Consider the following 24282-nt stretch of genomic DNA (forward strand, 5'->3'; position numbering starts at 1 on the left):
TATATTGTTCAATCTCTGATTAAACTTTACAATCATATGTCTATGTGTTTAAATATAAAATTTCGCATCTTTTTTCTTTTTTTTTCAATAATGTTTTAATAAGTATAGACTTTAAAAAATTAATTTTTTAAAAACAAAAAAGAAAAAAAAAGAAATAAATTTCGACAAACAGAAATAGCTCAAAAAATGTATTAAAACTTGAGATTAATTTATATAATAAATTACATACTGTTATAACAAAGTAATAATTCAGGTTCCTCATCTTCGCAAAGATCCAATGCAGCTACTAGATGTGGTTTTGGCACTCCTTCGATATGAAGAATCCTTGTGCTTCCAGAGGCTGAGATTAGCTCAAAATGATGTCGAATACCGCAGCAAAGCGTCCATTCATTGTTCGAATCTGTATTTTCAATTATCGTTACTAACGATGGGGTTTCACTAGCGTTGAAGTCTTTTAAATGCAAAAAACCCTCGACAGTGTCTGTGTCTGCAGCAGAACACCACGCGGTCCATGCAGCGTTATGCTTCCATTGAAGAACTGTTAAACGTCGTCCCACTACCGTACACTATAAAATATTATCAATTAGATTTATCATTTAAAAAATTATCAATTATGATATATTTAACAATAGAAAATTTATGTATCTTCATTGTGAACCATAATGCAATGAGATCAATGAACATTTTACTTCTTTGTTGAACCTCATTAACTTCACAGATCAAAGAATCAGTGATACAAAAGAAACATTTACCATGCGCAAGTGAGAACCACCAGGCATTGTAATGGCATACAAATGACAGCCCCGTGCTCTAGGTAATCTCCTTTCTTTTATATGGGCTCGTCCTCGAACAGCCAAGGGACGAACACGAGCGTGAGTACGACGGATTACCGGTTTAAATTTCGCAGTGGCCCGCGTGAAATTGTCGTAATCATTCTCTTCGCTCTCATCAGCATCGTCATCCGCATCATCCTCGTCGCCATTATCTTCATATTCTTGATCGTCCTCACGATCGTTCAACACTTCGGCCGATCTATTCGCCGTATTATTCTCGAATTCTTTTAGACGAAAAACGTAAATGTTGCTTTCTTTGCCTTTGTCGCCGGCACGAAATAATAATATTCCATGTTGTTCGACTACATCTAATTGTTTTATTTGCACAGATTCGTCAAAGATTAGCCTATGAGATAAGCTATCTGGAATAAAAAAAAGCATAATGTATAATGAATAAGAATTTTAATGTGAATTTATTATAAAAAAAAAACTTCATCTTACCTTCGATTAAAAAAGTTCCATTCTCACTAGCAAGGATCAACTTGTTATCCAGCCAAACATCTCCACAGACAACCTCGTGAGGGAAATCAGGATAGATGCATCTTGGTTCCCAAGGTCTTGGCTTCAACGGGCCAGCCGTGGCCAATGAAGTTGGCGCCAAACCTCTGACAATTGCTTCCAGTTTCAGAGCTTGGCCAACGCGCACCATCTCCACAGCACGTGTCTCCTCGCGACGTCGACCTGGAGCCTCCACGACATCCGACAATGCTCGTCGGTTTAACATACTCTGTGAAAATTCGATCGATTTTCCTTTCTACGGGGGAGAGGGGATACAGCCAATACACATGACAAAAATTTCCTTTTTATGTATTTTTCTTCTTTCTTATGATTATTTGCTAGATGAATGTACTAGGAATTTATTGCAAAATTGAATTGGATGGAAGAGTGCAATACTTATATTTTTATGTGAAGTAAAAAAAAAAATCTAAATCTACTTCATGCGATTTTTATTATTATTGTACATGGATATTAATAATTGTGTTTGAAATTTCTTTTATTTGTGAATTGTTTTTATGGAAAGAAAATTAAAAGATATTACTTATAAGGAAAATCTATGAAACTATCAATGCAGAAATATTATATCGTTAAATATACTTACGTTGCTCTTACTTTCCTGTGTATGTTCTTGATACATATCTCGAAGAAGAGCATCTAGTGTTCTTTCTCTTTTTTGGGCAAATGTTGGTGTGTTGAACGTTGCTTTTTCACCATTTATTAATTTAACGAGAAGAAATTCTCGTAGAGTATACGGATCCTCAAAAACGGGTGGACAAGGAAGGCTTGGTCCGAATAGAGGAACATTTTCATCACAATAAATTGCCACGCGCCATCCTTTGTCATTTTCTTCGGCCGATACCACCGCAAATACATCTATATTCATAAACATGGATAAAGATTAATATTGATCTAATTAGATTAAACAATATTTTGAAATAAATTTGGAAAAATTTTGAAATAAATACTTTTTCATCGGGTTATTTGAACAAAAAAAAAGATGTTTTAATTTTCAGACTTTTTAAATCCGCGCACGTGAGACGAAACGATAAGTTAAAGACAATATATTTGTTTCTTTCTAATTCGTCAAAGTTCGGCTAAATTCGTCCATACTCGTGTCTGTACAACTCCAGTCAAATCTAAATCTAATTTTACGCTAAGTAGAAGAGAGATAGATATAGAGAATAAATGTCTATTTCATGAATTTTAGAAACTTACGAGTAAATTGACTTCTAATACAATTCGGATTGAAACTATCTATGGCGTTAGGATCATCCGTGTAAACGATGTTAACGATATCGTTACCGATATGTCGTTTTCTCTCCAGCTGTTGTGGATTGTCCTTTGAATAAGGAAGCATTGTACTCACATGATACATCACTTCGTGTCCTGCATATACCGTATAATAACTTTCTTTTCCGGTCATATCACCTGGTAACATTTACAAAGAAAAACGATACTTATATAACTATATAGAATAGATAGATAAAATAATAGTAAATAATAGATAGTGTAAAATGAAACCTGAGAAAAATATTTATTCAGATGTTCAGATTTCAACAAGGAAATTTTTATGCTTTATGTATGTTACAATTGAAAATTGTTATTAGGAATATTGATTGTAATGAAAGGCCATTTGCAATAATAGAAGAGAATAATAAAAGAGTTATTATAATAATGAAAATTCATTTACGATAATAGTGCGCGAAGAATTGTTATGAAATATATATTTCTTTTCATAAGATTTTATATCAAAGCTTTTGAAATAATCGATATCGAAAAGTTCCAAAGTAATATTTCTATGTAACGTATCTACATGACTGAAAGAAAAAATACCTTTTATATCTAAACCACCACGATATTTGTCCCAATTCTTTAGTCGTATTCTCTCACCCAGAATCTCGAGAAATTTGTCGAAACCTGGACTACCTTTTTCTGTAAATGAAGTATAAAGATTCCTTTTCGTATTTCGTATTCTCTTTGATGTATCATAAATATTTATATTTCAAATATAAAATTATATAACAAAAATATTGTCAATAAATAAATAATTCAATCTTTGTAATTGAATAAAAAATTTAATTTTAATTTTCTATAAAAGAATTCAATTAATTTTAATTACTTTTTTCTATTACTAGAAGAAAAAAATATAAAAAAAAAGAAAGAAATAATTTTTAAATGGATGCAATCATCATTGTTGTTGATGATTAATAAAGTCTCTGAAGAAAACTTATCGGATTATTGAAAGTTCAAGTTTTAATCGATTTACCATTGGACAACATCTCATCATCGGTTGTTTGTCCTTTTTTCGCATATATCACGCCGAATTTGAAGTTGACAGAACCTTCTTGTTCTTCCAACAAGAGCAGATCCTGAAACACAAAACTTTGACAAATGATCTAGAATCGATCCTTCAAAGATCATCAATGAGTACATTCTGCATATTTATTTTGTATTTATTTTGAAACATCGATTATTCCCAAGAAGAATTTTTAATTATTAATTATTAACAGGATTTAAACAGGATAATTTAATACCCACCTTTTGAATTTCTGGAGAAAATATTTCACGTGGTGCCTTGTCGAGCTTTTCCAGCCCAAAGAAATTACTGAAATTTGAATCACCAATCATCGTCCACCTATACCACTCAAGCGAAATAACACAATATTTACCTCAGGATCTGCCTGATTGTCATCGTTTTGTTTGCAGAGTATGGCAGCGATATCTTCTGCGCGCCCTAAATTTTTTCATTTTTTTTATTTATTGTTCTATAATTTTCATTAATTTTTCTTATTTTTTTATTCTTTTATTTTTTTTTATTTAAACAGCAATTCTAATTCTGATTCTATAAATTTTTTAATATTGTCATCGTCGTTAATTTTTAATTTTTTTTTTTACAACATTTAATATTTAACATTTAATATATAAAATATTCCTGCTTTTTTTATATCTTCTATTCTTTAGCAACCCATTTCATACAATGTCTATCTCAAAACAATCTTGATTGTACATATATACAACGTTAGTAAAAAAATAAAGCACAAAATAAAACTATTTTTTAAAATTGCAAAAGGAATCTCGTTTCTTAAATTTACAATTCTTTTGCAATTTTTCATAATATCTTTTCATTCTTCGCATTCATTTTTAACATTTGTATGATAAATGCAAAACTTTATACGTAAGATAATGATTAAATGAAGGAAATGAATGGATTAATTTCTTGATATCAAAGATTTCACTGTTTTAATCGGTACTCACGGTTTTTCGCCATAAAATCACTCTGTAATGTGGTACGCTTTGATCACTGACTTCACTTGTCACAACTGAGAGAAACAGAGGATTCCTCTCTTGATCCGCAGCAACATAATTTTGATGGACTAAAAGATATTATTATAAACAAAATTTTTCAATATGATTAAACAAAATTCTTGAATTTATAAAAAAATAATTATAAAAAAAAAGCTACATTTACTCTGTACTATGAACATGAACGAATATTAAATAAATTCTTACATAAATGAAATAGATCATTGTATCAAATTTAAGCAAAAAAAAATACTTGAACAGCTGTTGAACTCCTGCTATCTAATGCATTTAGTTATCTAAAATTCTTAAAAATATCAGCATACACTTTACTCACGTTTTCCGAGAAAGTACTTGAAGTACCAACGAGTCTGATATTCAGGATTTTCCAATATCGGCGTACTCGGTGATCCGAACATCTGCACATGTTCAAAATCAGTTCAACCAGAAATATAATCCGACTTTATCAATAACCAAACGGCGGAAGAGAAAATGAAAATACGAGCGTAGGATGTGACTTTGTTTTTTTTTTCAATTTTTCGTCAATAATTTAAATTTGTTCTTCTTTTTTTTGACATAATTTTCGTTTCTTCATTATTAACGATGTATTTAATTATCCGATATTTTTTTATTAAAAATTAAATTAAATTTTGCAAAAAAAAAAAAAAAAATTAAAATAAAAATATTTCATCTACTAGAAAATATTATCTATATAAAATAGAGTGTCATACAAGTATATCTTAACGTTTACGATAAAAAGTGACAATTCAAAAGTGAAACTTTCACAAATATAGAGATAGAAAGCGAGAAAATGAGGGATGCGAGAAGAGGTAATTATGTATTTTTCTTACTTCCTCCTTCTCGCCAAGGGAATCACCGTTCTCTACTCGAAATCTTCTCCCATTGTCAGACCCGTCTTGCTCGATTTGCGGCAGCTGAAAGACGATTTCAAGCAGGCCAACATTAGATCGCGTGGTACGAAGAAAAGGAAGGAAGAGATGGAGAGATTGTGTTCCAGTTTCGAAGGGCCATCGTTACGCATGGAAAGCTGGCGAAATGAACGTCATTTTACGACCCTTGTCCTCTTCTCTCCTCTCGACCCTTTTCCCGTAACTCTTTCGCAATTAACTTTCTTCGCGAATTGTTTTAATCATTAATTAAATTTTGACAATGATAAAAAAAAAATTATGATAAAAAGTCGAACGATTGAAAATCGAAATAAATAGGAATAACAGAGTCGAAGTTTAATCTCAATATGGCTCGAACGAAGTTCGTTTATATTTTATGAAACATAAAAAAGGATGATAAAAAAAGTCAAAACAAACATATCGTTCGTACTTCGCCTCTCGCCAGTGTGGACAAATAGAGGTCACTTATACCATTTCGAAGTTATTCATGACTTTAATTTATTTTGAAATTCATATCCATTTATAATTTTTTCATAAATTTCATTTTTCATCAATTTCAAATGTGTACGTATAAATTGAAAACTCACCATTTCAACGCTGCCATAATATCGTCTGGAGAGAACACCTCGCCTGGAAATGGCATCCGTGGTAGACCTAAAACATCATATAACGTTCAAAGATCATTTGACAAATTGCTTTTTAATGCCACATTTCAAATTAACAAAAGCGATCAAAACAAAAAGGAGGAAACAGTCTTTCTAACGAGTTTTTCCCCGATATTTCTTGCTTTCGCCATCTCAAGATATCTAGGTTAATGAGGGCAACCTGCAAAAAAAGATCTAGATTGCATCAATTAATATCTTATCTATCCAAATTCTTTCTATATAAAAAATACTTGATTACAATTATTTTTGCTAAAGTTGTTGAAACTTTTGTAGTATAAATAATATTTTTTTCCTAATTTAATATAGGAGTTATATAAAAATCGTATAGTATTCGTTGATTTTTAAATTACAAATATACTTAGTGTATATTTTGAAAATAAAATCAAAATTATAATATTTTGATTTTTATTTTTTAATTCTTTCGTTTTCGATTTCACTAGATTTCACTAGAACTTAACAAAATCGATATCACGTGTAAACAAAAAAAATATAATCCAGCAAAGTTATTGTGGAGATAATATTCTACAGAGATTAAGCATCTATGAGATATCGCAAATTGATTTTTACTCATCCGATTCGTTGAACGAGATACGTAATGTCACTTCTGCAATATATCTCGTTACTATATATACTATATTCTTTGTTTTGTAAAATATAATAATGCAATAATATTTGAAACACGTATATAATATCATTCTAAATCATAATAAATAGATATATAAATAATGTACTTAGATTATACGTATTAAATTATCAAATAACATATTTATATTATGCCTCTGTAAAACATAAACGTAAATTTGGATGAGAACGTTCGAGTAATGGTAACGTTTTGGCCAACATCGGTCAATATTGGATAAGAAATAATGAAAAAGATCCGATAGGATTTAAAGTCAATTTCATCTTTAACATTGTTCGTGGGCAAATGTAAATGTCTACAAGAAAGGTTAAACAGTATTGCCTTAACTATTTAGTCATTTCATTTTTCGATTGTATATCGATGATGATAGAGGAATTGAGTGACTAAGAAAAGAATTAATACAACTTGTAAAAAAATTTGTTACCCCTGAATTAAATTATCGTTTGAGAAACGTACACATGATGACTGGCTCGCCGATGAAGGAATCTCGATTGTGCGGAAGACAAGGCAGACACACAAACCGATCTCGACCTGTTTCTGCGCATCATCTCATGCGCAGCCGGCAATGTTTCTTCCTCGCTATCGCTCTCCGTTACCGAGCTCCCGTTTCCACCAGTGCTCTTTCTTCTTCCTTTGCTTCGTTTGCATTTCTCTATACCGACACCCGTCGATGAGGTCGAGGTCGCCAAAGAGGAGACCGGTGACACGTTTGTAGATGAGTTACTCGTCAACGAAACTCCTCGCAAACGAGAGACAAGCTTCATGTCTAAGCATAACATCTTTACGAACTTGTTTTACGAATGTTCTTTTTCTTTTTTTCTTTAATTTCAGATTGATTAAGATTCTTTCATAAAATCTTCTATGTTGACTTTTGAAAGTTGAATTTGATGGGCATTATCATTACTATAATCGTTTAATATTTGTTTAATATTCGTTTCATCTTTCGTTTAATCCTTCATGAAAGAAAGATTTTTTGTTTGATATTTTATGTTATTTATTAACATTCTTTTTTATCATTTAATTTCAATCGTTATCTATACTTGTAAGTATTTAAAACTCTAAACTAAATTGTTCAGTGATTTTAATTTTAATTTAATTTTTACTTAAATTTATAATTTATATAATTTATATTTAATTTGAAAATTATTTCTTATTTAAGTTTTATTTTCTAGACATAAGGAAAAAATTTTGCAGATCTTTGAAAAAAAAGATTAATTTTAGAAAAGTAATTTATGCTGAATTTTCGTTTTCCTGTTCTATCTCAGTTGAACAGTTAGAGAACAAGATATCTTTGGCCATCGAAAGCTTTGCTTGTGCCAATTATATATAATATGTATTACAAAACTTGTTCAATAAAAAATTTGATAAACATTATTTTAATAAATCGAATTTATTAAATAAATATATAATAATAAAAATATTAAATAATATATAATAATTTTCTTTATTTCTTTTAAATTATATTTAAATTTATATATAAATTATATATAAATTTAAAATTTTAAAAAAATTTAAAATTATAAAATAATTCTGCATATTAAAAACTAACACATTAAAGAATATATCTATTTTTTTTTATTATTCTTTATTTATTCATTTATATTCTGTATTTTATGCTTTTTCGATACTTTTGAATCCATTATATGATAACGTAAAACTAAAGCAAATATTTCTTTTGACTAAATTTACAAAAAATGAATAAAAGGAAATTTTACGCAGTTCAACGAGTTTTACTTTTTGTTATTCGCATTTTCACAAAAATGATATTTTTGAACAATAAAATGGAAATTTGTTTGATAAAATTGCTGTATGAAAATTATTTTATGGAAAATTATTTTGCAAAAAAGAAAAATTATCTCTTATAAAGCTACTATTGTTATTTTATATTTTTAATATTTTTGCAGCCACTGATAATTTTATAATTAATATTATATAATTTTATAATTAAATTTTCAATTTTTAAGAAGAAAAGAAATTATTGTATTGTAAAAGTGTGTATAAACATTTCAATATTCTAATATCTAAATATTAATATAAAAATGTCGTTGAATGCTTTATATATTTTAATATCAGCTTTCAATGACCAGAAATCAATAATTATCGATTTGAATATTGAATATTTATATATTCAATATTGAATATTGAATATTATATTGAATATTTATATATTTAAAAAATCCATATATTCCTTACATTTTTAGTTTAAAATGATTAAATCGAAGAGTTATATAATAAAGATCATAAAAAAATTTATTTTATATATATTTACTATCATCATAATAAAATATAAAATGAAAATTCCTATCTTTTATTACTGTTTAAATTCATTTAGTAACGAGTAATTCTCTGATCTCTATGAAGTTGCTTGAACCCCATGGGTTAATAGTATTGATGCTAAGTTCTGTGAACTATAACCATCAATAAACTTCCATCATACAACCCTTTTAAAGATCGTGTCTCTCAGACGCATGTGAATATCGATATCATTGACCGAGTTTCATCGATATTATCGTTCGAGTTTTCAGAGGTCCGTAACCTTTTCAAGGATCACCAGTCTACATAATAAAGAGAAGAGAGCATCAATGACACTGACCGAGTCGCTTTATCATCTTTCTTTTTTTTTTCTCTTTTTCTTTCTTTCACTTTTTTGCTTAACGAGACCTTTGACGTTGAATGAAGTTGTGATGATTGATAGGTGGATTTTATTAATCCTCTACATAGTGTTTACTCGTTATATTTCTCTTTCACAATTGCAGAACCAACTGTAACAAGTATAACTATAGAGACACGAAATTCTAACCTCATTTTATCTTTGTTAAGAATGTAGTGAGTGACAAGTAGCGAAAAGTAAAGAAGGATTCAAATATTTGAAGAAATTTATGATATATGATTTTAATATGAAATTATTCGCATTAATGGATCCAAGAGAATATCTTTATCAATAATAGAAATGATATTTAAATATATCCGCGAGAAAAAAATATAACAGAATATATAACAGAAAAATATTGTAAATTGATTTTTGTTTGCATAAACTATGAAGAAATTAGATTATTTATATTACTTACATTCTAATAAATTGTTTCAAAATTTTCATAAATAATCGCTAACTAAATTTAATCTAAATTATGATTCTATTTCATTTAGATTGTAATATAATTAAGTTTCTTCTCATAAAATGTAATATGTATACATATATTGTCATGAAATAAAATAATTAATGAAAATAAAATTCATTTCTATACACTATTAATTGAATGATTTTATTAAATTAACATTTCTATAAATATTGAAAATATAATTAATAATTTTTGAAAATATTATTATAAATTGGTTGTAATTAATTCAATTTTGTACATTTTTATCTAATTTTTAAGAATCCAATTATATAATGTATTGTTAAAATTATTAATTGCACATATGTGCAATTGCTCATTAAAAAGACTAATGATATAACACTACACTATTCTTTTCGTTCTATTTTTACGCGACATATATTAGTTCTAACCATTTGTGTTTTAAAATTTTCGAATTGCTATATTCCAAAATAATTCATCTTAAAAATAATAATTATAAAAATAATCAAAATAATATTTAAATACAATTAATATAATAACAAATAAATATACAAAAAAAAATATACAATCTTCAGAAAATTATAAATATTTTAATAATATTAAAATTTTTCTTTATTTCCATTTAAAATACTTCTGCTTTTTTCACAAAAATATAAAATAATATTTTAAATACTTACAAGTTTTGTAATACTGTAAATTTTTTTAAAAAAATATTAAGAAAAATAATAAATTTGTTACCTCACGATGCCCTTTTCGTTTCGTTATTATCATAATTATTATTATTTAATCGTCGAATAATTGAGAATTAATCTTGGATTATCTTTCAAAAGAATAATTAAACCGAAAGGTCCTCGACCCGCAAAGACGCGCCCGATCGCTCGCGTGTTACTGTCTCCTGAGAAAACGTTATTTTCTTATAACATTATCTGCGACACACAATTACCGAACAATTTTCTCGATGTGCATTGCATCTATAAAAGCAATTATTCTCACAAACTTGAGTCAAATTTTCAATTGAGATGATCACCGGCAGTGAACAATTCATCCGATTATAATAGCTGTGCACAGCCACTGTATTTGAGAATCCATAAATTTGTGTCTGGACGACCTCAATCTCGAACACTGATCCTTCATATTTTTGTAAGAAATAAAAAATATAAGAAAAAAAAATGAAAAAAAACACGCATTGAGAATGATGTTATTTCGTTGATAAGTGAAATATTAATATAAGATCCAACAAATCAAGATGATCGAATATTAGATAAACGAACATCGAGACAACCGACGGGTTTGCTACGGGTCTGCAACCCCTACTGACAGAGGCAGGACACGACCCTTTTCAAATGGGGACGCAGCAAGCTACGATGAGAGAGCAAGTACTCGTAGTAACACGGCGACTCGACGACTGGCGCCGCGTCGTCGAGCTCATTAGCTCTCTTTTCCGACCCCCACTAACCTCCCGTCACTGCGCTTCTCTTGTGCTTTCTGTCTTACCACAGTAGTTTCGTCTTTTCTGCTCGCGATCATTTGCCATCTCTTTCTTCTTTACCGGCTGGTGGCGTCCTCTTCTCCCTCTTTTTTCTTTACCGTATTGTTTTTCTTCTTTCAGGATTCTATATTTTAGATATTTTATATCTTTATCATAATTTCACATTGAGTTTTTAATTGTTTCAAATTTTTTTTTTATATTTTTCATATTTTTTTTCGAATCTTAAAAATATATTCTTTTTCGGCTTTTAATAAAATTTGTCTTTTCAAGTGAAAATATCTGCTTCTTTTTAATTACATTGAACTATTTTTTGTATTGATTATGATTTGCTTCTGGACTTACAAAATTCTATATATATATATATATATATATACACGTATACATATATACATTTCTTGAATCTTCGTTTTATATATGCTATTGATTGTTTCGTCATGTTTCCAATACTATTATTTTTTTTATATAATGATTCTTCAACTTATTCTTTAATTTATTATAAATTTCATTTTTAAAATATTATAATTTTTCTTTTTTAAATTTTTATTAAAATCCCATTTTTTAATTATATTCTTTATATTTTTTTTATTTCTTCTTAAAAAAAGCATAATCTTTTTATATCATTTAAAAAAAGATAATACAAATAATGATAATACAAATAATTATAACACAAACAAAATATTTAATATATAGTAGAATTTTTTTCTATATTTTAATTATTGATTGCGTAAAAAATCAGATTTAAATAATATAATATGAATATAATATTATTAAAGTTATATTTATTATTAATTATTATTAATTATAATTATAATTATATATTATATATTATAATTTATATAAATTATAAAATATATATTAAAATTTTAAATTATAAACATTTCTTATTTTTATTTTATTTTTTTTTTTTGGCATTTGATTCCTATCTTGTTATATGGAATAATAAATGAATAGCGATATGAATAAATATTTGTTTTTTATAAATGTCTAAAAATGTATATATTCATCTTGTTTGTAAAAAACAAGTATGAGGAATAGTGAAAAAGACAGAAATAAATTAAAAATTATGGAATCAGCGCCATCTTTAGAGTTGCAAATAAAATATACAAGGGAAGTAAATATTACCATAGAAGGTAGGAATTAACTGCTAGCGCCATCTCTTGGGTTTCAAAAATATTTCTTTAAAGATAAGATAAGATAGGATAAAAATTGATTGTCATGACATCTTTTAAATGAAAGAATCATTTTTTGTTTAAGAGATGTCATGAAATATGATACATAAAAGATGATATTTATAGTTATTTCTTATTCTATTTTTATCTTTTTTTAACTATTTATTTTCATTGTTTATATATATTTCATCTACGACGTTCTAAAAATGGCACTGATTTCACAATTTTTTATTTATTTCTGTCCTTTTTTCATTATTTATTCTCCTTGTCTACATTTGTTTTTGGCGAGTGATCACAGATATTAATTATCAATATGTTTTCATTATTTTTCTTTCAAAACTATATGCTTTAATCTTTAAGCAAAAAATATATATATTAAATTATTATCTTTAAAACAATGATCTCATATACATCATTCTATTTTTAAAATATTTTTAATTTCTATTTTAAAAATTTTAATTTAACTTAATTTAATTTAAAATTTGTTACTTAATTAAATTAATTTTAGTAATTTATTTTTTATTTTACAAATAGATTTTTGAAATAATTATTTGATAAGAGTTTGTGATGTTATTATTTTTCAAAGTATAATTTTTTATTAAATAAAATTAAATAAAATTTTTATTCAAAAAATTAGAAATATCATATTAAAAAGATTACTTTTTGAAAAATGATATCAAACTACTATATATACCCAATATAGAATTTACAATATTCTCTTTCGATATCTTCATTATCTAGATTGGGCTGCAAGTCATATGGAATGTCGCGATAGAATCTACATTGTTCTACATGACATTTTTTCGATGATTTTTTTTAACTAAAACATAATTCATTATATTATAATGAAATATAGATTTAAAATAGATGCAATGGACATAGAAATGTCAAGTGTCAAATATCGAATATCAAGTATTAAATGTAAACTATCAAGTATGAAATGTTAAATGTCAAGTAATAAACGTTAGACGTTAAGCTTTAAAAAAAAAGTTAAGTATTAAATATTTGCATTTCAAGAAATTTAATCTAAAAAAAGAATTATGCATAGAATAATGTACAAACATAAAATTATTGAAAACATGAATAATTTATGTACTATCAATATATTTAAAAAATTTATATAATATTTATTAATATAATAAATAGATCTTATACAAGATATTATAAATGTTATACAAATTTTTTTATCCCCAAATTATTTTATTTTCAAGTTATAATTCATATAAAAAGAAACTTCTTCTAAACTGATAAAAATTATAATTAATTCAATTATATTTAAAACTGAATGATGAACAGACCAAAACATTACATTTAATTTTACTGTTATCATGTTAGTAAATTTTTTTAATAAATAACTTTAATAAAAATTATTGATTTCATCTATTTGTCATTTTAAATAACTTGTAAATATTTGCATTTATATATATAAAGATTATATAAGATATATGTATATGTATGTAAATGCAAATACAGGTCATCGAATTGACGCAATTCTCGATAAATTCGCGAGACAAAGTAATCGGAAACGGTCTATTTCTCTTGAGTTCGTTTTCGTGCGCAAGTGCTTTCCATATCTAACCCTTGTATATATATATATATATATACATATACACACACATAACACCAAATGCTTTTCTTCTTGATCTTTTCGTTCGGCATTTTTCGTATGTATCTCGTATCTGATCACCGATTCCGATCCTCTCAGGATTTTATGTTCGTTCTGTTATATCTTTTCTAACTCGAGCTTTTCTCGATATTTCTGCGCATTGTTGTCCCTCGCGTCTCCCTGTTACTTTACTAACCTCTACGCTCCCTGTTTGCTTCGATCTCCCTTTTTCTTTTTTCCTTTTCTCTCTCTCTCTATCCATGAGTCGAGATGTGCTGCAGTCGACTTCCACTTGGTCGAGCGTGATCGAAATTGATCTACGCGGTACAAAAGAGTGTATCGACGGTCGGGACACTTCGGTCGAGCCGATAGCAAAAGAGTTAATTATAAAGAGCCGAGCATCAAAATCCGATACGTTGTCCATCGTTGTTACTAACGGCGATGACCAATGAAGCCTCAGTGCGCGTTCGCTCGATCGCGAACTGAACGTCGACCGGTTTATCGGGCATGGTAAGATCGATATGTAGCGGCAGATAGGTTAGAAGAAAGAGACACTCGATTTCATAATAAAATAAAAAAACATGAAGTTCGTTTTTATTCAAGGATTATCTGAGAATCGATGGTGTATCGGCATGTATGTTTTATTGTGATTGAAGAAAGATTAGTTTATATCGATGGCGTTGTGACATATAATTTTTTTTTTCTTAGTATACACAATGTAATGTATGCTATAAGCTGACAAATACAAGTAATATGGTATTATAACTTCGAAAATCATGAGAGATTCAGTGAAGTTTATTTGAAATTTGTATTATAGTATATTTTCGATTGGATGATGTTATTGGTCTATTATGATTCTGTTATAAATCTTTGTGATTATTTATTGTAAATCTTTTTTAATATGAACTTTCATATTGAATCTAAGAATCGATATAATCTATAAAGAATTACACAATAGAAGATGTTCTATTTATTCTATCGAACACGTGCCTCACTGCATGCATATACATATATATATATGCACATATAGTATGTTGCCATGAAAACCGGCTCTTCGATATATTTTCATCCTATTCGTATAACAACGATAGAACATTAAAATATTTTCAAATTCTAAATTTGAAAATTTAACCCAATTAAAATTAACCTATATATACGAATAATTATTTGTTTTTCTTATTAAAAAAAATAAATTTTTCTAGTAAATCTCTTATTCTCTTGGTTAATGTTTTCCATGAACTCGCAGAAACGACTATTTTATTAACCCCAGATTTCAAGTTGATTGCCTCTAAACAGTTAATGGATTACGTCGAATGCTTCGAGAAAGTTTTATCTTTTATTGCAAAACGGGAGCGTGTGAGCAATGAGTCGGGTATTTGGAATTAACATCAAGTCAAAGTTTTACCTGTTGCAGCGGAGCAATCACGGAAATTGCAAACTCCCCCGCTTCACATGTATTCATGTGCACGATTTCGTGATCTTAATACGTCAACCTTGGCCTTATTAGATTTTCAAAGTCGATATCTCTTTCTAATTTAAAAATTGTTTCGCAAGAATTGTATCGTTTTCGATTACATGTTCAACTTTTTATCGAATTCATTTATTTCTAATATATTGAAAATAATCGACAATATTATCGGTTCTACACGTGATAATAATTCAAATGAAAATTTAATATCGATATTAAAATGTATGAAAATTAAAATTTTTTTTCATTAATTTTTGGAAAATTTTTTTACATCAAATAATTAAATTATTCCTCGTCAAATTTACTTGATTCGTAATATAACGATAACGATAACGGGTACAATATTCAAATAAATACGCTAGACACGAGGTAATTAAAAACGTTGAGAATATCGACATATCGATAATTCCAGACATTAAAGCATGAAGACTAACTCTTGAAACCTATCCATCCTTATCTCTTTTGTTCATGGTACTAATGCTTTCATTGATCTTTTAAGTGGCTACCTATTACTCTTCATTAAAAATTCCTTCAAATACAAATAGAAAAATTTGTAAAAAGTAACTCAAGCATAATATAATGTTTCTAATGCAAATTTAAAGATACATTGAAAAAGAAAAATCTCTACCAAAATAACGCCTAACATCTAAGGTAAATCCTGTGTAAAAAAATTATTTTTCTCCCTTTTAATTAATTTTGATTTATGAAATTTTTTCTGATTAAAATACTATCCATACACGATATAATTTCAATTATATTCATTTATTTAATAGATAAAAAAATAAATTGTTTATATTACGTTTGATTATAATTAATTTGCGCTTTTTGCAATTATAAAATATCTATCAAATAACAAGAAAGAATATATAATGTGTATTCAACTCACCGTGCAGTCCATGGTAAAACTTTGGTGCCTTCCAAACTGATGCTCCTCAACTCATATTTGGATCTGTGGCGAAGTGGTGAACCAGGCGCTGTAGTCGTGTGGACAACGTTCCTCAAGCTCTTCGAGCTACTTCCGGTGAGTGCGTGCCTCCTACCGCCGGCACCTTCCCTGGTCGATTGATTTGTCGATCTTTTCAAAGAACTCATCGTTGATACAAAGATTATTTTCTCAAAAAACAATTCTCTCGCATCTTTCTTATATATTCGATCTTTGAAAAATCCTTTTCAAATTCGGGAATCAACCGGGGGAGAACGAATCTTAACGATGCACATGTTTCTTTATTTTTTTTTCTTCGGAAGAATTCTATTTTAAGTAGCACTTTTAAAATTTTTCTTCATCGTCCATTCCAAAAAAAAATAAAAATTCGATCAATGTGATTCAAATTTTGCAAAATTTTCAAAGATGATGGTTTTTCGACGATTTCAAATCTAATTCTTTGGTCCAGTTTGTGATTTCAAGAATTAATATATATTATTGTTACAAAAGTACTTTCTTTTTTAATTATTTCTTTTTTTTCGAAAAATAGAATTTTTTTAAATTATTTCACAATCATCGATTTTTCACAAGTTTCATTGTAAACTTTTTCCAAGAGTTTTCATTTAAACAGTATTATCGAGTTAAATGTTAATTGAAATTTAAAATATATAATTTCATTCAGAACGATTTAATTTCTTCGGTTATTTTTAGAAATTTTTCAATAATCCATAATTTATAGAGCATTAATAAAGAAGGTTTCCATTACTGATTGAATTCCTCTTGTTTGAAATTTCACGTTCAAATTGCTTGATCCACTTTGCGATTTCCAAGATAAATATATCGTGTCACTTTTCGAAGAATCATTTAAATCACTTTTCCACTTCGAAAAACAACTTTCTTAAAGAACAGTTCTTTGCTTCGAAACTTACAGGATATCGTGAAAAAATGATAGTCCCAATTGTGGATCATAGTTTTCTTGAAATTTCGTCGAATCTCTACTACTTTATGAAGTATTTGCAACAATTTTTTATTCTAAAAAATAACGTTTTTTAAGAATAAGATGAGAGAAAAACAATAGAATAAGAATAATAGATCTAAATTATATTTTGAGTTTTCTTCATAATCTATGAGGTACTATTGGAAAACTAATAAATATATAATATTATTATTAATTCATCATTATAATTTTTCTTGAATTTTTATGTAAAAAGTTTTAATTCACTTTTTAATCATAAAGATAATAGAGATAATAAATATATGATTTCTCTTAAAATTATTTCTATTTGAAATGTAATTTATCTTGAAGATAAAATATTTCTTTAAATGTTCTTCTCAGAAATTAATTTTTCAGAATTAAGGAAAAATATTCAATGTTATCGATCAAAAATTTTCTACAGTTATATATTGAAAATTCTGGTTCATATTTTTGTATCAACAAATATCCTTCATTACGTTCCACGAAATCTTGTCCAAACTTTCTTAATCTTCTTCAAACTTTTCAACAATCCTCATTTACAAACTGTTATCAAAAATTCAACAAATCCTTAATCATTAATTCAATTTCTCCAGAGAATTTGTTTTCAAAACTCTGATTCGTTTTCGATTTTCAAATATAAACATTCTTTTTTATTTTTATATAGGATCTTTTATTTTCTTCAAAAACCTTGAATACAAAGTAGTCTTAAATTTTTGCTTCTTCAAATTCGATGATAAAATTAAAAAAAAAAACAAACAAACCTTCGTGTTCGGATTATTATTTGAAAATCAACACTCTTAAACATTAATCGAACTACTTTTCAAATAATCGTATAAGTAATCAATATATCATAAATATATCTCATAAATATATCTCTATTTTCCACAACGTTCTTTAAATCGCTCTGGTATTCCTGCAAAGAGGCTATCTTTCAATATAATGCCTCTGAAAAATTTCTTAATTTTCTTCGACGAATTCTTCGGAAATACGTCTTTATTTGCAGAATATCGAATCATTAATTCCCTTTAAGGAGAAATGTTAAAATTTTTTGAAGAATATTTTTATCTTCTAAAAAATTTATTTAGCCAAATGCAGGATAAATCTAAATTTCTTTCATAAATTCTTGAGAAAAAAATATTTGTAATTACGCACCATCAAAAGCAAAAAATTTTCGAATTATTAATCAAATTCTTCTTGAATTTTCGTAGAAGTATTGCACACTTTCAACCATATTCCTATTCTTCAAGAAATTCTTTGAATCACAATTTTTTGCAACAACAATCTTCATTCACAAAGATAATTTTAAAAAACTACTAATCATTAATCAAACATTTTGATATATTCATAAAATATAAAACATAAATATATTTCTCAAATTAATCATTCAGGTACCACTTTTCGTAATGTCTTCCAATAAATCATTTCTTCTTTAACTTTATTTTTTAAATTCTTCTTTCTTCTTTATCGAACTGAATTTCAAATTATATAGAAATTTAAATTTTGACAAACAACAAATTCTCTAAATATTAATCAAATTCTCCAACATAGTATTCAAACGTAAACATACTTCTCACAAACATCGTTCAGGTATCACTTTTCTATCTCGAAACTCTATTTTCTTCCTCTTTAGACTCTTCAAGGCTTATACGAGTTCTCGATTATAGAGCAATCAATTGTAGAAATCAATAAACTTCTGACGATTGATGGAAATAGAATTTCATAAACGTTGTCGATTCCATATAACGATCCTTAAAATCGAATAATCGAGTCGACTGCTCATCGTACGTTCGCCATTTGAGGTTTTTGTCGTTGTTGGTCAGACGGGCAACTGAACCGTCGGATGAACAACCGGCAACCATAAATGACTGCGCCACCTTTCAACCCCACCATGAAGCATGGTTCGCCACCATAACTGGCCGCGAGCGTCGTGTCTTGCTATCCCCACTCCCATCGCGTCTCTTCTCTGATGCTTCGATCATCGGACGTTTTTCCCCGGCCGATACCCTCTTTTCAACTAGTTACGCTTCACTGATTCGGGATCGATCCACCACGAGATCCAAACGCTTCCATTCTACCGGTAACCTGTTGATAAACAATCGAGAACACCGCACCATCAACTTTCTCGCTCTTTTTTCATTCGATTAAACGGTACTGTATATAATATCCACTCTTTTCTGCCTTCTTGCGTTGCTTAAATAAAACTTGGAAAGGATTTGTGATACGGTTCACGGAGAGAGACACGTATTTATGGGTACATACATCAAGTAATATATGGTGACGGAGAAAGTCGGCTTTCAAGCGTGCGGCTCGAAGTGGAGGTTAGGTTTGTTTCAGCAATCTTTTGATAATGGTGACGATGGTGTTCTCTTACGATGCTGTATTTACTTTCTTCGTGAAAATTTGTTTTACGGTTCATTGATTGAATTACTTTTTTGAAGGTTGTATTTTTTTTTGTTATTATCGTTTCTTTAATACATTTTTTCTTCTTTTTATTATTAATTCACGAATCTAATAGCATTAATTACATGTTTAAGAATTTGAAATTGATTCTATAATTCTTTTGAGTCAAACATTGATAGATACTAAGTAAAAATCTTTGAAGAATATTTATTATATAATTATTTTATTTTTAGTAAGAAGTTTATAAATATAAAATATCGTTTATTGATTCAATTATTTTTCACACATTCTTCGATATCTCTTTTCTGTATGAAAAAAATTCTCTATCTAATAATTAATATTGGTTTACGATATGATTTATGATATAGTATCAAAAGATTTTGAAGTTTTCTTTGAAAAAATTGAAGGGAAAAGGAATAAAATATTTTACGGTAGATTTCTTAACATTTCTAAAATATCGTACGAAGAATTCCATTCTTTTTATTGATTTTCGAATAATATTGATTCAAATAAATATTGAAAACTATTTAATCTTAATTTGAAAGATTATGATATTGTTTGAGAAAACATATTCTTTTTTATAAAAAATACGGAACTCATCTTATTTATTAATTTGTAAACAAAATACAATTTATTTTTTATTAGATTGACTCTAAGAGCCAATAATAAGAAGTAAAAAGTTATTCGAAAACGAGCTTCAATTAAAATTTATTTTACATTGTTTTTATCTATTTTATTCAATTTTTTGTATTTATTATTAAGATATTTCGATGTATATATTTTAAAACCACGTTACGAAATCGTATTAATTACAAATTATTTTATTATCCTTTTAACCTGACTTGATAAATTATTTTATATCTGCAATATTTCTTACTTCGTTCAACTTTTCACATATATAAAGCAGCAATTAACGGTTAATGTGTAGTTTTTAAAAAATATTCATGACACGTACTTCATCAACGATAATTTAAAAATCATTTATCCTACTAGACTACAACACCAAAAGAGACGAAGAAATTCCTTTGACCATCTTACACTCATTAATTTTATTTACCGATCGTTCTCATTCTTTTACGATGACAATACTCATATTCTATAATTAAAAATCTTTTTTATTTTAGGTTAACAATAATATAATTTTAATAATCTCATAATAATAATAATAATTTTTTATAATTTTAATAATTATAAACATTTAGATTTTAATATATATAATGAAAGTAAAATAATTTTTTTACTAGAAAATTTGCAAAATACAAAGAGTGAAATTAGTTTTTAGGAAATAAAGATCATATCTTCATCTTGTGAGATACAGTTAATATGGTTTCTTCAAGATTGCTTTAATTATATTTCGAATTGATAATTTAAAAGTTTTAATTGAAAGTTAGATTCGATAATGGAATATTAAATCTGGTTTGATAAAGTAGTTGTAGAGTTTGCGAAATGTAGTACTATCTTTTCGCGAGAAAGAAATTCAATTTCTTAAAATCTAATTTAAAAGGGAAGATCAAGTACTAACATCAATCTTAATCTATCATTTCATCTATTGTGGTAATAGAGTAATTTATCATCGAAAACACTTTCACTTGTTTTTTTACGTTTATTTTTCATAACCTGTTAATATTGTTGATATTAATTTATCATATTTAATAATAAATTATTTATGATTTTTTTAGATCAAAGAAAATTGAATTGTTATAAAATATAAGAAAATATTAATTTTTTTAAACAAAGCTATACGTAGAGATTAATATTTTCATTTTTTTCATCGATTTCATTAAAAATTATTTTCTGGGATATAAATTTCAGTTATCTTTTTTCATAAATGTTTCCTTCCCGGAAAATATAATAAAAAATAAAATAAATATAACTTCTAAAATATTTCGTAATTTAATAAATTTAATTCATCAATTTCAATAAAAATAATATCCAAAGAACAAATCACACAAATCATTTTAAAAAGATTTTTAAAAGATTTTCTATCTTGCGCAATAATTATTCCTAAATCACACCTGTTAACCTCCATTTCCACCAATCATTTCATCAATTTATTATTTCTAACAACAAAGTATCAATTTCTTCAAACAAACCAAAAAAGAAATCAAAAAATCAAATGAACTTCATAATTTAACTTAAAATTTTCACTTTGCACACACCATAAATAAATCGATTCCTCTCTCCAAAAATTTTTCTTAAATAAAAAATTCAATATTTAAAATTTAATAAGAATATTATTCCTGGATAATCATTTCTAAATATCAAAAAATAAGAAGTCAAAACTTTGTTAGTATTAGCCACTTTATAATAACTTGGAATCTGCTAACAAAAAAAATTTTAAAAATTAATATATATAATTAATATATATAGATATTATCCAAACGATCAGTAACACTGTTTTCGAATAAATTAAAAATACAAATATCTTTGTGCAATATTGATGTAAAATAAATAAATATAATAATATTATTGTACAATTACTAATTTAATTTTTTCTCGAATTTCCATCTAAATAAGTTTTCCAAACCACGAGGACAAGTTTCTCGAGACGCGAACATGAGACGCAAAGCGCGAGAACGAGCGGCTCGTTCATCGAAGACTGATGCTCGATTCACGGCCAAGATTATTGCGCGAACGATGAAAGCAGCGCGTGCGGAAATGCGCATGCGCAATGGCCGTCGCGGACACGACCAAAAACGCGACCAGAAACGTAAGTGGAACACGAGCAAGGGAAACAACTGAAATATTGTTTTCCAAAAAACAAGATCTGCGATCGTATCTGCTCCCAAGATGTGTCCTTTTCTGCGCCAAAATCGATTATGGGAAATATTCTTTATTTGTGCAATAATCATCACCGGTTGTTTTTCTTTCGTGGCCGTGTGTAGACTTTGGATATTCATTTGGCCTGTTAGCCCAGTACAAGGCGTTTCAGGATTGTAGATCTCGTCGAGATGAGAGTACATGGAATGGGAGAGAATAATTTCGAGCAGAAGGTGTATGCTACGAGATTATTTCGATTGTTTAATAAGAATTGAAAAAATTGTAGATTCCAGTATTCCATTTGAATTTTTTGAATGTAATTATTTGTTATTTGAAAAAAATATTTCAAAAATATAATTTAGTTTTTTAAACGATTTATGTAAATCTTAATTTATTGGATAATAGTTTTAATTTTTTAAATCTCGATTCATTCGATCTACAAGTTTCATAAGTATGTCAATTAATAAAGTTAATATATTAATTCATTATGGGAAACAAGCTAAAGTAATGAAAAAACCAATATTTTGTTTCACAGTTTTAATACTTTCTTTACACTTATATTTATAAAACAATTATTTTGTGGTAACTTTTTTTTCATTAAAAAAAAAAAAAAAAAGAAAAAGCTATCTTTTTCAAGGAGATCCTGTATATCTTTCATTAATCGATGTTTAATCAACACATGTAAACTTCTTTCTTTTTTTAAATGCTGTCTTTTTTTTCTATTTTCTTTTGCAAAAGGAAGGAATAAAAAAAAATTGAATGAAGCATACAAAATTCTTGACTCGAAAGAATTAATTGGATGGAAAATTTCATAAGAACGATTATTTTTTGTTAATACACATAGATATACATTACATATACATATAGGGTGTCCCATTTTAATCTTTCCATACGATTAGCTTTCGAAACTATTGGTTATTCAAATAAGTGTTTCGAACCAGAGATGATTTTATGGAGAACATGTTGTTCTCACCGTCACCCTTCTAGATAAAAATATTTAAAAAATTTCAAGGTCTGCAATTTTTAAAAAATGACTATGATGTTTCTTTTATTTTTTTTTAAATATTTTTTAAAAAATTCTCTGCGCGAATAAAATGAAATTTTATATGATTTTTGTGTAAAAAAATTGATAGTAAAATTAATTTTATTTTAATGAGAAATATTAAAATCACTTTTATGTCACTAAGATACTTTTATGTAAATTTACTTACAAAATATTTCAACGCAGATTACATTTAATTTAAATAATCTTTCTTTAAACTATAAACTGTTCCTCAACTTTGCATAGAATAATTAAAATAACACGCTTTCAATATACTTGATCTTGAATCAAAAATAAAATAGTTTTTACAAAATTTTCATATTCTGAATTAAAATATTCTCAATTATTAACGATACAAATAATATTTTGAAAAATTTCTACATAATATTTTTCAAAAATCAAGATATTTTGAGATAAATTAAAAAAAAAATCAAGATAAATATTAATCATTCATGTTAATTATTCATTATTTAAATTTGAAAAAATTAGATAAAAAATTAAATATATTACAAATATATCATACATCTAA

The 24282-nt window shown here is 27.1% G+C and overlaps 1 protein-coding gene and 1 long non-coding RNA gene across 9 annotated transcripts in view; one reads left to right on the plus strand and one right to left on the minus strand.

Moving 5' to 3' along the window:
• LOC107999155 (GTPase-activating Rap/Ran-GAP domain-like protein 3) overlaps positions 1-23738 on the minus strand; it is a 25983-nt gene extending 2245 nt beyond the window's left edge. Inside the window, exons 1-16 of one of the 8 annotated variants that reach the window (XM_062076797.1) lie at positions 22433-22559; positions 19811-20059; positions 16540-19633; positions 6127-6193; positions 5483-5566; positions 4969-5050; positions 4587-4705; positions 4001-4065; positions 3870-3936; positions 3598-3700; positions 3165-3263; positions 2547-2759; positions 1933-2204; positions 1275-1587; positions 753-1195; positions 230-566 (exon numbers count right to left, since the gene is read on the minus strand). In XM_062076797.1, coding sequence (XP_061932781.1) covers positions 230-566; positions 753-1195; positions 1275-1587; positions 1933-2204; positions 2547-2759; positions 3165-3263; positions 3598-3700; positions 3870-3936; positions 4001-4065; positions 4587-4705; positions 4969-5050; positions 5483-5566; positions 6127-6193; positions 16540-16745 — 2470 coding nt within the window. In that variant the 5' untranslated portion in view covers positions 16746-19633; positions 19811-20059; positions 22433-22559. Of the gene's footprint in view, positions 1-229; positions 567-752; positions 1196-1274; positions 1588-1932; positions 2205-2546; positions 2760-3164; positions 3264-3597; positions 3701-3869; positions 3937-4000; positions 4066-4586; positions 4706-4968; positions 5051-5482; positions 5567-6126; positions 6194-7300; positions 7748-10659; positions 11535-16539 lie in introns of all 8 variants that reach the window. The other 7 variants (XM_017058830.3, XM_062076796.1, XM_062076799.1 and 4 more) reach the window with 7 other exon arrangements.
• LOC133666345 (uncharacterized) lies at positions 14436-15398 on the plus strand. The gene is made up of 2 exons (XR_009830405.1): positions 14436-14819; positions 14894-15398. It is a non-coding gene; the product is annotated as an uncharacterized LOC133666345 (long non-coding RNA).
• Positions 23739-24282: the final 544 nt, after the last annotated feature.

Source organism: Apis cerana, linkage group LG6 (assembly GCF_029169275.1).
Source record: "Apis cerana isolate GH-2021 linkage group LG6, AcerK_1.0, whole genome shotgun sequence".
NCBI classification, from domain to species: domain Eukaryota; kingdom Metazoa; phylum Arthropoda; class Insecta; order Hymenoptera; family Apidae; genus Apis; species Apis cerana.